At 38.2% G+C, this 15,344-nt stretch overlaps 1 protein-coding gene across 14 annotated transcripts in view; it reads left to right on the top strand.

Moving 5' to 3' along the window:
- BPTF (bromodomain PHD finger transcription factor) overlaps positions 1–15,344 on the top strand; it is a 137,697-nt gene that overhangs the window by 87,445 nt on the left and 34,908 nt on the right. For 7 of the 14 annotated variants that reach the window (XM_043905073.1, XM_043905070.1, XM_043905071.1 and 4 more), the window contains 7 exons: positions 708–3,018; positions 7,268–7,392; positions 8,149–8,277; positions 10,420–10,570; positions 11,533–11,656; positions 14,547–14,793; positions 15,155–15,316. In XM_043905073.1, coding sequence (XP_043761008.1) covers positions 708–3,018; positions 7,268–7,392; positions 8,149–8,277; positions 10,420–10,570; positions 11,533–11,656; positions 14,547–14,793; positions 15,155–15,316 — 3,249 coding nt within the window. The remainder of the gene's footprint in view (positions 1–707; positions 3,019–7,267; positions 7,393–8,148; positions 8,278–10,419; positions 10,571–11,532; positions 11,657–14,546; positions 14,794–15,154; positions 15,317–15,344) is intronic. The other 7 variants (XM_043905078.1, XM_043905079.1, XM_043905077.1 and 4 more) reach the window with 3 other exon arrangements.

Here is a 15,344-nt window from a genome sequence, read left to right as displayed (position 1 = left end):
TTCACTTAGCATATTTTCAAAGTTCTTCCATGTTGTGGCATATATTAATATCAGTAGTTCATTCCTTTTTATTTACAAGTAATATTCTATTGTATGAATACGTCATGTTTTATTTATCCATTCATCAGTTGATGAATTTCTGGGTTTTTTTTTTTTTTTTGGCTGTTAAGAATAATGGTAATAAGAACATTTGTATGGAAGTTCTTTTGTGAACATATGTTTTCATTTCTCTTGGGTAAATATGTAGGGGTGGAATTGCTGAATCAAAGATAACTCTGTGTTCAGCCTTTTGAGGAACTTACCTTGTCTTTTGTGAACAGTTGTTTTTAAAAACTAGATGAGTTAGATAATGCATAAGCCTTAAGATGTTTTATAAGCCTAAAATAAATGAAATCTTACGTGAAGGTACTAGTATATGCAATAGATATCACGTACTAATTTTTCATTGTGACATGCCATCATTTTTAGATACTGAGAATCAGAATATTTAAGTATTTGGTATGTATGTAGTTTTTAACCTTTTATAAAGTTTAGCCCTGTCCATTGACCTATTTTAATCATATCAGGAACTTTTAAATATATAGCTATTTATATAAGATTTTGAATAAAAGTAAGAAAAACTGGTATTTTTTTTAAATAAAAATATTATCATGAATTTCACATTTCAGACTAAAAACTACATTTATATCAATGTCTTTGTTTCACAGATGTAAAAGAAGTTTTAGATTCTGACAATGATAAATCCTTTAAAGAAGAACCAATGGAAATAGATGATGATGTGAAAACAGAGTCCCATGTAAATTGTCAGGAAAGCTCTCAAGTAGATGTGGTCAATGTCAGTGAGGGTTTTCATCTAAGGACTAGTTATAAAAAGAAAATCAAATCATCCAAACTAGATGGACTTCTGGAAAGGAGAATTAAACAGTTTACACTGGAAGAAAAACAACGCCACGAAAAAATGAAGTTGGAGGGTGGTATTAAAGGTTCAGGAAAGACCCCTACAAGTTCTGTGAAAAGTCTGTCTGAGTCATCAGTCATAACGAAAGTAAAAGAAGGATGTCAGAGTGACTTGCTTACACAAGAACAGAGCTCTAACACAAGTAACGATAAATCCGAAGACTCAATTCGGGGATATTCACAGAGTGATTCCTCAATTCTTGGAATCAGTGACCCTGATCATACAGCAAACAAACTTTATTCAAAAGATCAAATGTTAGAGGATGTCTCCATTCAGAGCACAGAGACACACTGTCAAAAACAAAATTCTATTCGAAATGACATGGATGAGGGTCTCTCTGACCCTGCCAGTGAAGGCCAGGAGCCCAGTAAGATTAAAACAAAAGGAACTGATTTTCTCATTGATGACTCTAAATTAGCCAGCACAGATGAAATTGGCACTTTGATCTATAAGAACAGAAAACCATTCATACAGGAAGATAATGACACCACTGTGTGTCCCTCCCAGAGCCCTTTGCTTCCATCAGTACCTAAAAGTACTGATGATAGAGATATCCCGTCTCTGTCAAAAGCAATAGACTTTGAAGGAAAACTGGGATGTGACTCTGAATATAATAGCACTTTGGAAAATAGTTCTGATACTATGTCTGTTCAGGACAGCAGTGAAGAAGATATGATTGTTCAAAATAGCAATGAAAGTATTTCTGAACAGTTAATAACTCAAGAACAAGGTAGTGAAGGCTTTGAACCACTGAAACGTGAATTTGTTTCAGATAAGACTACTGGAAGCTGTGATGACAGGCTGCAGGGTAAGGTAAATGATGCAAATGGTAGAAAGCCAAGTCAAGATCAGAAATTAGAGGAGAGACCACTTAATAAATGTATTGATCAAAACAGTCTGAAAAGTGTCACTGATAAAAAGAATAATGAAAACCGAGAGTCTGAAAAGAAAGGACAGAAAGCAAGTACCTTTCAAATAAATGGAAAAGATAATAAACCTAAAGTATATTTGAAAGGTGAATGCTTGAGAGACATCTCCGAGAGTAAAATAGGAAGTGGTGACGTTGAACCAAAGGTTAATAATATAAATAAAATTATTCCTGAAAACGATATCAAGCCTTTGACTGTTAAAGAATCTGCTGTAAAACCATTCATGAATGGTGATGTCATCATGGAAGATTTTAATGAAAAAAACAACTTGGAAACAAAATCATGTCTACTGAGGTCTTCGGGTGCTGAAGGTGACTACCATGATAGCCTGGAGACACTGCCATCAACCAAAGAGTCTGAGAGTGCCCAGGCCACCATGCCTCTGCCGTCTTGTCCAGAAGGCAGTTCATCCAATCAGGTAGAAGATATGGAAATTGACACCTCCAAAGTTAAGAAAGTTACTTCGTCCCCTATTACTTCTGGAGAGGAATCTAACCTCAGTAATGATTTTATTGATGAAAATGGCCTGTCCACCAACAAAGATGAAAATGTCAATGGAGAACCTAAAAGAAAAACAGTCATCACAGAAGTCACCACCATGACATCCACAGTGGCCACAGAATCAAAAACTGTGATTAAGGTAGCAAAGGGTGATAAGCAGACCGTGGTCTCTTCCACGGAAAACTGCGCCAAGTCGACCGTCACGACCACCACGACAACCGTGACCAAGCTCTCCACGCCCTCTGCAGGCAGTGACGTGGACATCATCTCTGTGAAGGAGCAGAGCAGAACTGTGGTCACCACAACAGTGACCGACTCACTGACCACCGCGGGAGGCACTCTGGTAACGTCTATGACCGTGAGCAAAGAATATTCCACCAGGGACAAAGTGAAACTCATGAAGTTTTCAAGACCCAAGAAGACTCGTTCAGGTACAGCTCTGCCATCATACAGAAAGTTTATCACCAAGAGCAGCAAGAAGAGCATATTTGTTTTGCCCAATGATGACCTAAAAAAATTGGCCAGAAAAGGAGGAATCCGAGAAGTCCCTTATTTTAATTACAATGCAAAACCTGCCTTGGATATATGGCCATATCCTTCTCCTAGACCAACCTTTGGTATCACTTGGAGGTATGTACTTTCAAATGCATTTGGGGGAGGGAGAAAGTTTCTGAAAAACTGTCTAATAAGAATATGTCATTTATGAGATAATAGAAACAAGATAGGGAAATACATATTTAATGGGCATGTTAGTAATGGAAATAAGATGCAGAGTTTTTAACTCGGCCAGCTGGTAGGTACTAAAGCTTGCTTAGGGAAAAAAATGTTTAAAGACTGCAAATGTAAGGGAATCTTTTAGAATGAAACTCAGCTTCACTTTTCATAAGACACAAGAAATGTGTCAAACATAGTTGTTTTTGTGGTCTAACCTTCCAGGTTTTGCCATGTATTTGCTTTGGGAATGAAATAATCACAGAATTAGATACTCATCAACTTTCTGGGATGTTTGTATTTTATTAAATATTTTTATTATATAATTCATAAAAACAGAAGACATAGGAGACATGCCTATGACTCACACAGGTTCATCATAATGTATAAATCTTCCTGAATGTAACTTATTTGCAATGTAAACATTTGTTTTGGAGTTGTGTGTTATTTTTGTGAGGAAAGGTAATCTGAGATTCCTTAAAGAGTTTCTTTAAACCCAGAAATAGTCCTAATTTAAAATTTTCTGGGCATTAAGCTTTGGGGATGAGTCATAAGTACATAGAGTTGGCAGTTGTAAAATCATGTAGTTTTAAATTGGGGAAGGATCTTAAAAATTCGGATCTTTTTTTCCACGCGTAGTAACTAACTTGCCTCTCGCCACAGAGGGAGTTAGGCGCAGTGCCTAGTTTTCCTGAATCTCAGTCCAGTCCTTTATCTGCTGTGCCAGTTTCACATATCTGCCCCTTGCTTTGTCCTTTTCCGTGGCCTTGTCTTTTTATCTCTTCATCTTTACATCTGAAAAGGATGGAACATGAACATCAAAAACAGGGAGTTCTATGAGACAGGCTCAGAAACCAGAAACGGTCTTATTTGCAGTTAGTTTTCGCCTAAGATCCCGAAGTTCATGACGTCAGCAAGTTCCTGAGCAGACTCCATTTCACTTTAGGCTTCATGTCTTTGTGTCTTTAATGTGGCTTCTTAAGTTGAAATCATACTTTTTCGGTTTTCTTTATATTACAGTTAGCATTAAAAAAAAAAAAGACTGTAATGAGTACTCTCTATGAAGGAATTAATATGACCAGTCATAGTTGGTTTGACCAAGTTTTTTAATAACTCATCTTTTGATTTAAATTACATATCATCACTCCGTTACACATTCAATAGAGACAGCTGAAAAGTACAATTTCTCTGCAGGGCCTGCAATGAAGGATTTGCAGAATCCTGCAGGGAATCAAGGAACTCTTCATTACAGTTCATGGATTTGTAGGATTACTCTGCACTTTTCTGCTTTCTTCATTGAGAGCGGTCCCCAAATGTATCCTTGACTGTCCTGCAGGTAACTTCTTTCCCACTGGAAAAGTTACTGTATACAAATACTTTAATTAAAGTGGCCTGGCACTTTTGGAGGCCGACCTTTCTGCTCTTTTCTATTCTGAAATGGAAGGTAGGCCTGACTGGGAAGCACTGTTCTCTGAACCGGTGCTGTTCCCATGTTGCCCAGGGCCCCTCTGCACAGCTGGGTGTCAGAAGCCTTGTACTGTTATGTTTTAATATGCACTGGGGGCACAGTTTGTATCTGTTTAGTTCATTTCTCATTTTTCAATGAACGGAAATACCTTCCTGTACATTTGAAACAGGTATTGCCTTCAGATATATGCTAATGTCTTAATTTGCTGATGTTGAGAGAACCACAATCCCTTCTACCTAACAGAGGCATGGGTAAAAATGTAATTATTTTTGACTTCAGAATGCTTTTTTAAAAAATATATATTGCTATAAAAACCATGCATGTGAAATGCATTTTTGTACTCACACTTGAATAAAAATATGTCTGATGCTTAGAGTAGGAGCTAAGAATGCCAAAGGCACGCATGTTTGGTCTTTATTAAATTTAACGTTAAGGCTGAGCAATATTGAAAAAGTGAAGCTTGTCTCATTGACTCATTAGGGCCTTTTTTTTCCCTCTACACTGTCCATTCCCATACATTCTTTTCCCTAGGCCCTGGTTCTGTGTATCATGATCACTTTGAACCCATAGTGCTATTAGAAGGATCCTTCTAAAACACAAATCTATCCTGTGATTATTCTAAGCTGAGCAGGCAGGTGTGTTGGGACTTCCTGGTGGTTCAGTGGTTAAGACTCCCCATTTGCACTGCAGGGGACATGGGTTCCATACCTGGTCAGGGAACTAAGATCCCACATGCTGCACAGTGCGGCCAAAAAACTTAAAAAAAAAACAAATCAAGAGGACATGTTAACTACCGCAGGGCTGGGAGGGGGAGAGTGTTTGTCACCTGTACTCCCCTTTACAACCTGTGCAGAACTATGTACATTTTAGAGATCTCCTTACAGATGGTCTCTGATGTCCTTTAATTCTTCTGTTTGGTGTAGCACATTCTGGCTTCCGCCTTCCTCTCTGATGCCAGCTCCATCTCTCGGTACACCTCCACACCCCTTCCCTCCAGTCCTAGCACACCAGATGTGGTTTCTAGGAAGAAGTGGGAGCCCTCATACACCTTCCTCCTAAGCATGTGTGTGCCCCCTTGCCTTTGGTCAGCTGCCCCCACACCCTTGTCTTTGAGACTCCAGCAAAGCTCTCATCCCCATCCCTGAGCCAAATCCGATAACCGCTTCCTTGTGCTTTCCTCTGTTAACAGCTCCTGAGGATGTAGGAAGAGATTAAAATTCATGTGTCCCCAGCTCCTTTCACTTAGTTGAACACATAGATGACACTCAAGTGTTTTTTGGGTGTATAAATGAATGAACAGGCTCTAATGCATGGATGTGTTCCCCACCTGGTGGTGTTTCCATTGTAAAACCAGAGATACTTTCAAGTTGTTTGTTGAGAGTGAGCAGAGGAAGAAGAGAGAGAAGGAGAAAAACCTCCAAATAAATATTTGATTGCTCCCATGAGTCCAAGGTTCCCTAGGCATCTCTGTAGGGGGTGTGGTCTGAAAGCAACACACGCCCCCTTGCCTGCCCTGCGCTACTTAACATTTGCCCTCTAATTTAAGAACTGTCTGTACAGTCAGAGGGTTCACACGCTGATAGTACAGGGAAGAGGATTATAGGTGGAGAGGGCAAGTTAAGAAGTGACAGCAACTTTTTGGCTAGAGCTTTTTCTTTCTCACATTGTTCATTTTTCTGACTTAACGTTAAGAATGGAAAGCACTGCTTTTCAAATACAAATTGTTTAAGATTTACCTGTACCTCCATTAGAGGAGGAAATTAATTTCATTCCATAGTTCTTCTCTACAGTACAATCAGTGTATTCATTTCTGTATGCGGAAATGTCAGTTAAATACTTAATTATACAAAACCGCTAATAGAGAATTGATAGCCTAGAGCTGCTTTAAAATATTCTATCTTTAAGACATGATACTCATTGCAGTTGTAAATTCATTCTGGAATGCATTTTTAATACTATCTTTAAAATAATATCTAATATGTTCAATAACGTTGTATGTAGTGCTTAGGAAAAACCTGAACACAGAGATTCCTTTGTCTCCTGACTAGTAATCAATACAGTAATGTCCTTTTTTTAAATTATTCATTGTATCAAAGAATTCCAAAACTATACTAATGTTGCTAAAGTGATACTAGTTTTAGCAGTATTTACCATTCAGTAGTTCCATGTTTTGCAGAACCACCATTTGAATACAGAAATTTCGGTCCATCTGGAAAGCTCTTGTTGGATTTATGAGGTCTTTTTGTTTTTGTTTCATTTTTTGAGAAAATTAAACATTTTCAGATTTGTTTCAGCAAAAATCAGTCAAGATTTTATCCTTCAGATCACTTATCACACTGTGACATTATTTCTTCATGTTTATTTTCTCTCATAATTTTTCTAACACATATTTTAGAATTAGGCTAAATTTATAAAATCTGTATAAATTATTGCCATATCAATCTTACAATGAAATGTTCTTGTTATACAAATTTATACGGCATTTGGGGTGACTGCAACCCCCTTTTAAATTGTTAGATGCATGTTATGCCTGGGAATAAAAAAGTTCTTTTCTTAAGGGACACATAATAACCAAGCGCTTACAAAGCCATATTATAAATATTGAAGTCACAATGAGGACAAAAAGCAGTCCTTCAGTTTAACACAGTGTGTGTATGTGTGTTTATATACATACATGGTTTTTCTGGGTTTTTCTTTCAGGTATAGGCTTCAGACTGTGAAGTCCTTAGCTGGAGTGAGTCTCATGTTGCGGTTACTGTGGGCAAGTCTGAGATGGGATGACATGGCAGCTAAGGCTCCTCCGGGAGGAGGGACCACACGGACAGGTAAGGGGTTTTTTTTATTTTCTAATTTAAGTTTAAAAGAGAAAAATCTCTTGATAGTTCACTGTAAGCATATCTGTTATTTATTAAAAGATAGTGCTAGTATTTTTAAAATGTGCTCAGTTGCTCAGTCATGTCCAACTCTTTGCGACCCCATGGATGGTAGCCCACAAAGCTCCCCTCTCCTTGGGATTTCCTAGGCAAGAATACTGGAGTGGGTTGCCATTTCCTTCTCCAGGGTATATTCCCAACCCAGGGATCAGACCTGCATCTCCTGCATTGGCCAGCAGATTGTTTACCACTGAGCCACCTGGGAAGCCCATTTTAAAAACACAGCTTTGGTCAAGTTTGGCGGCATATGCTATAAAATCTTGGGGTTAGGGGAGGGGTTTGAAATATAAGATGAATCACTAAAGTGTGAACCACTGCAAAGTTTTAGAAGTTATTTCTTACATACACTGGGACACCTGGATCTCTGTGCTTGCTGCTGCTTTCCTAGGGTTTTTATTATTTTGACTGAATTTTACCACCAGGAACTAAGCTGTCCCCAAACAGCGTTTTGCTCAGTTTAGAAATTTTCAGTGAGGAGGACACTCAGTATTGTTGCAGTCTGGTGATGGTGCTGCAGCTCTTCATTAAGCAAATGTTTCCAGAGGTTCAGTCCATGTGTGTCTTTTTTAAAGCACCAGATGTTGTACTTTTTTATTCTTTGAATATTTTGGGTGGTTATTAATAACTGTGTGAATCAAATTTCCATAGAAACATCAGAAACTGAAATCACAACGACAGAAATAATTAAGAGGCGAGATGTTGGTCCTTATGGCATTCGATCTGAATATTGTATCAGGAAAATCATTTGCCCCATTGGAGTTCCAGAAGCACCAAAAGGTAAGGAGTAGAAAGAATTCTGTTATTATTCACCTGTTAGCCGTATCTTTTATGAATTGAAATTTGGTTATAATTATTTCTTTAACTTTTTAATAGTTCATTGTCCATAGGTTCTTGTGGGAGGCACCTTAAAATGCCTTTTTAACAAAAACGTATTGTCAGTTGGAGGATGATTGCTTTACAGTGTTGTGTTGGTTTCTGCCACATGTCAGCATGAATCACACATAGGTGGACACGCATCCCCTCCCTCTGGACCCTCCCTCCCACTCCATCCCGCCCCTCTAGGCTGTCACAGAGCATCAGGCTGAGCTCCCTGTGCTACACAGCAGCTTGCCATTAGCTGCCTGTTCTACACATGATTGTGTAAATATTTCAGTGCAACTCTCTCAATTCATCCCACCCTCTCCCCCAACTGTATCCATAATTCTGTTCTCTACGTCAGAGTCTCTTGTTTCTGCCCTGCAGTGTTGCTTTAACTCGTCATTCAACTTTTGAAAGCAGTACTTTTTCATCACAGACAGTTTCATCTTTAAAAGGATACTTAAGTAATAAACATACCAAGATTCCCCTGGGCACTGTGATGCCCACAATCAACAGTGCCCAGCAGAGGAAGTGTACAAATACCTCTTATAATTAAGATGTGGGGCAGTGGTTGACCCCAGACCATCAGCTCCAAGACTCAAGCCTTCGAGTGTGTCTGGTTGTAGTCCTGGAGCCTGCTGCAGAATCTGACACATAAGTGATCAGGGAAGATGTGTTGACTCAAGGGTTCAAGCTCGTGTGTCATACGTAAGTGCTCAGTGTAGAAATAACCTAACAGGCGTAAAGAGTTACTCAGGAAACACGGACAGCTATATGATAGGTTCTAGGTGGCAAATATATAGAAGAATGGGATCCAGCCCTATTCTCAAGGAAGCAAAAGGTATGATAGTACTATATTGAAAATCAAAACTATTAATACTAAAAAGAGTGCAGTAAGGTGTCCAGATTCAAGATCTATAATTAGACAAAAGTCGATAATTTTATTTTATATGTGTAGTAAAAGTGCTTAAGGAAAAATCTCTTAAGAAATGTGTAAAAAGAAAATGCTGTTTATAGATAGAAGCTTGCTATTTTATAGAAGTTAATTGTCCCCAAATGTATAAATTTAATTTTTTGAATCTTAATTGAATTAACTCAAAAGCTCATCTTGGGGAATAAATAGGAATGTCTTTTTTGAAAAGAGTACCAACGAGGAGGGTGCCTGTCCTAAAAGATGATGAAATACTAGTAGAATTAAAGCAAGGGCGTCCTGGAACACTGATAGGCAGAGGCACACAGATGGAAAAATGTGTTCCTGACCAGTCTCAACCTCAGCCATCCATGCAAACCACTGCCAGCCTTCTGAAATCACTCTTCTTATATCACTGCGTACAACCCAGCTCCTGCTGCTGTTTCCGTTTCCTTCTGTTGCTTGCCTGTGATTCTGCTGCTTCTCTTTTTCCTGAACATATGGGACGGTTCAATGCTTGTCTGTCCTTACTTTTTATTTTTAAAATCTTATCATTGGAAATTATATCTATTCTTAATAGTTTCCAGTCCCTTCTCTCCATTAGTAACTCTCTAGTCCCTCTTCTCGGTGCCATGATCGGGAAATACAGATTGCCAGGGCTGCACATGTCAGAGACCCCCCCAGCCCGCCTGGGAGGACAATGCCGTACTTCTTGAAGGAAGTTGGTGTCCATGTTGTGGTCTGAAGGATGGTTAAGCAGCAGTCAAATGAGGATGAAGGGAGCTAGGAATAGTGTCCAGGCAGAGGGAACAGGCTGGGTAAAGGCTCATAGGACTTTTATATCAGGGGCCAGCAAACGACAGCCCATAAACTTTGACCCACCATCTGCTTTTGTTAGTAAAGTTTGATTGGAACACAGCCGCACTTACTCACTTACATGTATGTTGTTTTTGGCTCTTTTTATGATACAAAGGCAAGTGTTGAGAAGTTGTAACAGAGACCATCTGGCCTGCATAGTCTAAAGTATTTACCATCTGGCCCTTTAAGAAAACTTTGCCAATCCCTGCTTTTCATGATATAAGAGAAGATGCCAGAAGTATTATAATTTTAGAAGCTATATTGCTTAGAATACTCTGGTTTCTTTTCCAAAGAAACACCTACACCTCAGAGGAAAGGCCTTCGATCAAGTGCGTTGCGGCCGAAGAGACCAGAAACGCCCAAGCAAACTGGCCCTGTTATTATCGAAACCTGGGTGGCCGAGGAAGAGCTGGAATTATGGGAGATCAGGGCATTTGCTGAAAGGTAAGGAAATAGCTTACATGTGATCAGATATTGAAGATTTCTGTCAGTTCAGAATTCAAGAATTACTTCTTGAATAGTTTATTCAGTATGTCCTAATTTTGATCCACATTTTGATTCTCTAGCTGTGTGTTGTTTATTAAGGGCCTCTTCCTGATTTTTATGAGCTATCACCCACTTGTCAGTTGTGAATTACCTTGATTTATTGTTTTACTTTTAAATTGAAATAATTTTATACTTTTATGACATTTAGCCAGATTTCACTTAGTATTAGATTCCAGATGTCTGAGAGGATACAGGCTTACTCATTTTCTTGCACTTTGCAGATGACTGCTTTTTTTGTTGTTTTTTGTTTTTACATACTGAAGGTTTGTGGCCCCCCCCCTACCTTGAGCAAGTCTGTTGGCACCATCTTCCTGACACCATTTGGTTACTCTGTGTCTCTGTGTCACATTTTGGTAATTCTTAGAATATTTCAAAATTTTTTATTATCATATTTCTTATAATAATCTGTGATCAGTGATCTTTTTTTTAAATTGAAGGATAATTGCTTTACAATGTTGTGTTGGTTTCTGCCTACCACAGCACAAATCAGCCATAAGTATACATATATCCATCCCCCATTTCCTGAACCTCACTCCGACCCCTATCCCCACTCCCCATCAGTGATCTTGGATGTTACCACTGTACTCACCAAAGGCTCAGGTGATTATTAGCATTTTTTAACAACAAAGTATTTTTTAAATTAGGGTATGTACATTTTTTTTTAGACATAATGCTTTTGCACACTTAATAGGCTACAGTAATAGTGTAACTATCACTTACATGCACTGGGAAATCAAAAAAATTCATGTGACTCACTTTACTGCTATATTTGCTTTATTGCGATGGTCTGGAACCAAACCCACAATGTCTCTGAGGTATGCCTGTAGTTTCTGACAAATTCCTCCTTTCTTTCCCTGCAGAGTGGAGAAAGAAAAGGCACAAGCAGTTGAGCAACAGGCTAAGGTTAGTGAACAGAAGAAGGCAGAGGACTTCAAGGCCCAAATGGAGGCTCACCTCAAACAGCAGCGATTGGCTGCCCAGCAGGTGGGGGAGTTGGTACTGTCCCACCTGGCAACGAATTGACATTTTTAGCCAAATTCATGCACGCTAAAAGCACAGTAATTATATGTTTATGTGGTTTTGTTTTTATGTGTATCTCACACATGTATCTTAATTTCAGTACTTGAAAGTAATTCTGTGGATATACCAAGCTGTGGTTTTGCAAAAAGTGTACATATTTGAAGAACACTGTTTGAAGTCTAAGCTCTTCTTTGTTATATTTCAATGAGTAGGTTCTTTTTTTTTCCTGGCTGTGTCATGTCGTGTGACAGGTAGGATCTTAGTTTTCCGACCAGGGGTTGAACCCTCACCTCTTTGAGTGGAAGCAGTCTTTTTTTTTTTAACTTTTTATTTTGTATTGGGGTATGCCCGATTGACAAACACTTTTGTCGTAGTTTCAGGTGAACAGCGAAGGGACTCAGCCATACACAGACGTGTATCCATTCTCCCCCAAACCCCTTTCCCATCCAGGCTGCCACATAACATGGAGCAGCATTCCATGTGGAAGCACAGGGCCTTAACCACTGGACCATTAGGAAAGTCCTGACGAGTAGCTTCTAAGGATAATTTTTTCCTGCAAAATTTTGAGCTATAAAATCTCTGTAGCCTATGAAAAAGCAAATTGTGCCTGATAACTTGGGGACCTGCATAAAAGATAGTTACTGCTTCATATTGTTAAGAAGATACTATAAAAGCTTTTAGCCAAACTTGAATATATAAATTTTCAGGATATAAATAAAATAGATACCATTAGCTTGGTGACACAAAACTAAATTAAAAATTAAATATTAAATCAGATTCTTCATTTCCTCACATTTTACCTCGTCCCTCATATTTTATAAAACATTTTTCAGGTTCTTATATATCTTTTACAGTGGTTTACTATAGGTCATCTTTACTTAGATCAAAGTTTGAGATAACAACACTTCAATTTTGTTGTGTCTGACCACTTATGGAAAGACTGGCTGGTTGTTTTGTTTTTCATTTTATGGATGTGTTTTATGATCTCTGTGATGCAACCTAAGGTTTTGCTTTGATTGGGGGGGTGGGGGGTGGGCAGGGAGTCAATTTCTATAATTTGATAACGAACTTTTCTCTGGCAATTGAAAGTCAGAACCTGAACTTGATTTATTACCCATTTCAGTCCCCCAGGAACATTGCTTTCTCTGTTTTTCCCATGTGTGTCAGTTTCTGAGGTGCTGGACATACATCCTGGATATAGCTTAATTGAACAGAGCAGGATATAGTTAATTTATACATGACTTCAAAATCTTTATTCAGAATCTTTCTTGAAACGGGTCAGTCTTCATTTTAATATACTTTTCAAATTTAGCAGTGAAGATGATCTTAACTTTTTTTTTTTCATGCAGAAATTAGGTACTAATGACAGCTAGAATTTAATGACAGACTTGCCTTTTTGAATATGTGTACAAACCCAGCAGATTCTGTGGACATATAAAATCTATGATTTCTCTTACCCTTGTAGTTTTGTATACAATTTTAAAGGTTATACTTCATTTACAGTTATTACGAAATATTGGCTGTATTTCCCGTAGGTCTACATTTTCAATATTTAAAGGCATAGACCCAGAAAATAGCTATGCGTTTAGGGGGATCTATTTGGTCTCCTTTTTTTTTTTTAAAAAAAAAAAACTAATTTAGTCAGATGAGATTTCTAGGAATCCAAAACTAAACTGCTTTTCTTCTGAGAAATGAGAATTTATACAAAATACCTCACTTTATTTTCAGGCATACAGGACATGTACAAAAGTAACAGTAAAAAGACTGGGTGTGCTGTCTTTGCTGAGCCGTTTTTGAAGGCAGGAAATGCTTCAGCATTGAAATTTGATCTTCGTACACAACTCAGCTCCACCATGTACTAGCTTTGTGACCTTAGACTAGTTTTACAAACTGAATCTCAGTTTCCTCATCTTTAAATCATAATTTAAAGATCCAAACATTAAATAGGATAATGAAGGGTCTCCCACCAGGTTTGTAGTCAATGCCATCTGTGGTTTTTACATGTGTAAACGTAAGCCGTCATGTCAGTAAGCTGTCAGGAAAAGGCAGCAATCTATGGGAAAAGAAACATTGTCTTTGATAACCCTATAGTCTGAAAGATCAGATTATACCATTCTGTATAAAATAGCCTTAAGGATTTTTATGTAAAAATACTTGAACTGAAAAATATAAGTCTAGAAAAATTGTTTATAATTTTCAGCTTGCTTGATTGCAGGTTTGCCAACTTGAATAGTGATATTTAAATACTGATCTGTTCTTGGGGACTTCCCTACTGGCTCAGTGTTTAAAACTCCACTCTTCCACTGCAGGGGACTTGGGTTCAATCCCTGGTCAGGGAATTAAGATTCTGCGTGTCACATGGAAAAGCTCCCCCGCCCCCACAAAAATTGACTCATTCTCTATTATTGGATAAATGAGCATCATGATAAAACTGAATCCTTAAAAAAAAAAAAAACTGAATCCTTTTACAGGCCCATCATTTGCTGTCTATTCTAAACCCCACCACCGAGTCGCACGATATCCTTGTATCTAGTAAGATCACCCATGTCTCTTGTGTTTTCAGTCTGAAAGCTTGGACCTTTACACGGACTGGAAAAACATGATCATTTCAAATTTTTGTTGTGAAAAGTTATTTTTAATAAAGTATATGTGATTTAGAGTCATAAAAGTATTGCCTTCCTCAAGAAATTAAATTCAGGTGTGAGTTTATATGAGCACATTTTTAGAAGTAAAGTATTTTTAGAAGTTTGGTGCAGTTTCTTAGATAAGAAGGAATTGTGACTGGACTTCTTACAGAACGGTGTTTTTATTTGAAATGATTTTTGTTCATGATTTCTCTCCCTGACTTTTCTAGAAACGATTGGAACAGCAGAAGCCTACAGTGATTGCAGCTTCTACTACTTCCCCAACAAACAGTACAACTAGTACCATCTCTCCAGCACAGAAAGTCATGGTGGCCCCCATAAGTGGCTCGGTTACAACTGGAACTAAAATGGTACTAACTACTAAAGTTGGATCTCCCGCTACAGTAACATTCCAGCAGAACAAGAACTTTCATCAAACATTTGCCACCTGGGTTAAGCAAGGCCAGTCAAATTCAGGTACACACCTGTGATTAAATAAAAGATTGCTTTCATTCAAGAAAAAGAAATTTCAGTCCTTTACCTACTGAAATGAAACTTTTCTTAAGAAAATTCTTTTTCTTCTGCAGCCCGTTGAGCAAACCAACTGTAACAGTAGGTTTGTTACAGATAATGTTCCTAATATTACATTAGCAAAACTCCTCTCTTACATTATTTCACTTTCAACATTTACATGGTTCACTTACTTTGAGTGGAGTGGAATGTTTTTCTTAAAAATACAAAAATGAGCCACATTTCATGCATTGGTGCCTTCCTAGAAGTCACTGCGTTGCTGGTTATTTTAAATCTGAAGCTTATCGAATGTCTTATACCCCATTAGCCACCAGCACAGCTGCCACATCTGCTACAACCATTGCCAGCACAGGTCAGACGTTCCAAATTACAGGCAATCCAGTCACTATGGCAGGAAAAGTAATTACCAAACTTCCACTTCCTGCAAACAGCAAGATTGTCGCTGTAAATGTGCCGGCAACACAAGGAGGTAAGGGACATGTGGAGAGTTTCAACTC

This window comes from Cervus elaphus, chromosome 5 (genome assembly GCF_910594005.1).
Source record: "Cervus elaphus chromosome 5, mCerEla1.1, whole genome shotgun sequence".
Classification (NCBI taxonomy): domain Eukaryota; kingdom Metazoa; phylum Chordata; class Mammalia; order Artiodactyla; family Cervidae; genus Cervus; species Cervus elaphus.
The sequence above is the reverse complement of the archived record's forward strand: the minus strand, read 5'-3'. Positions and strand labels throughout refer to the sequence as shown.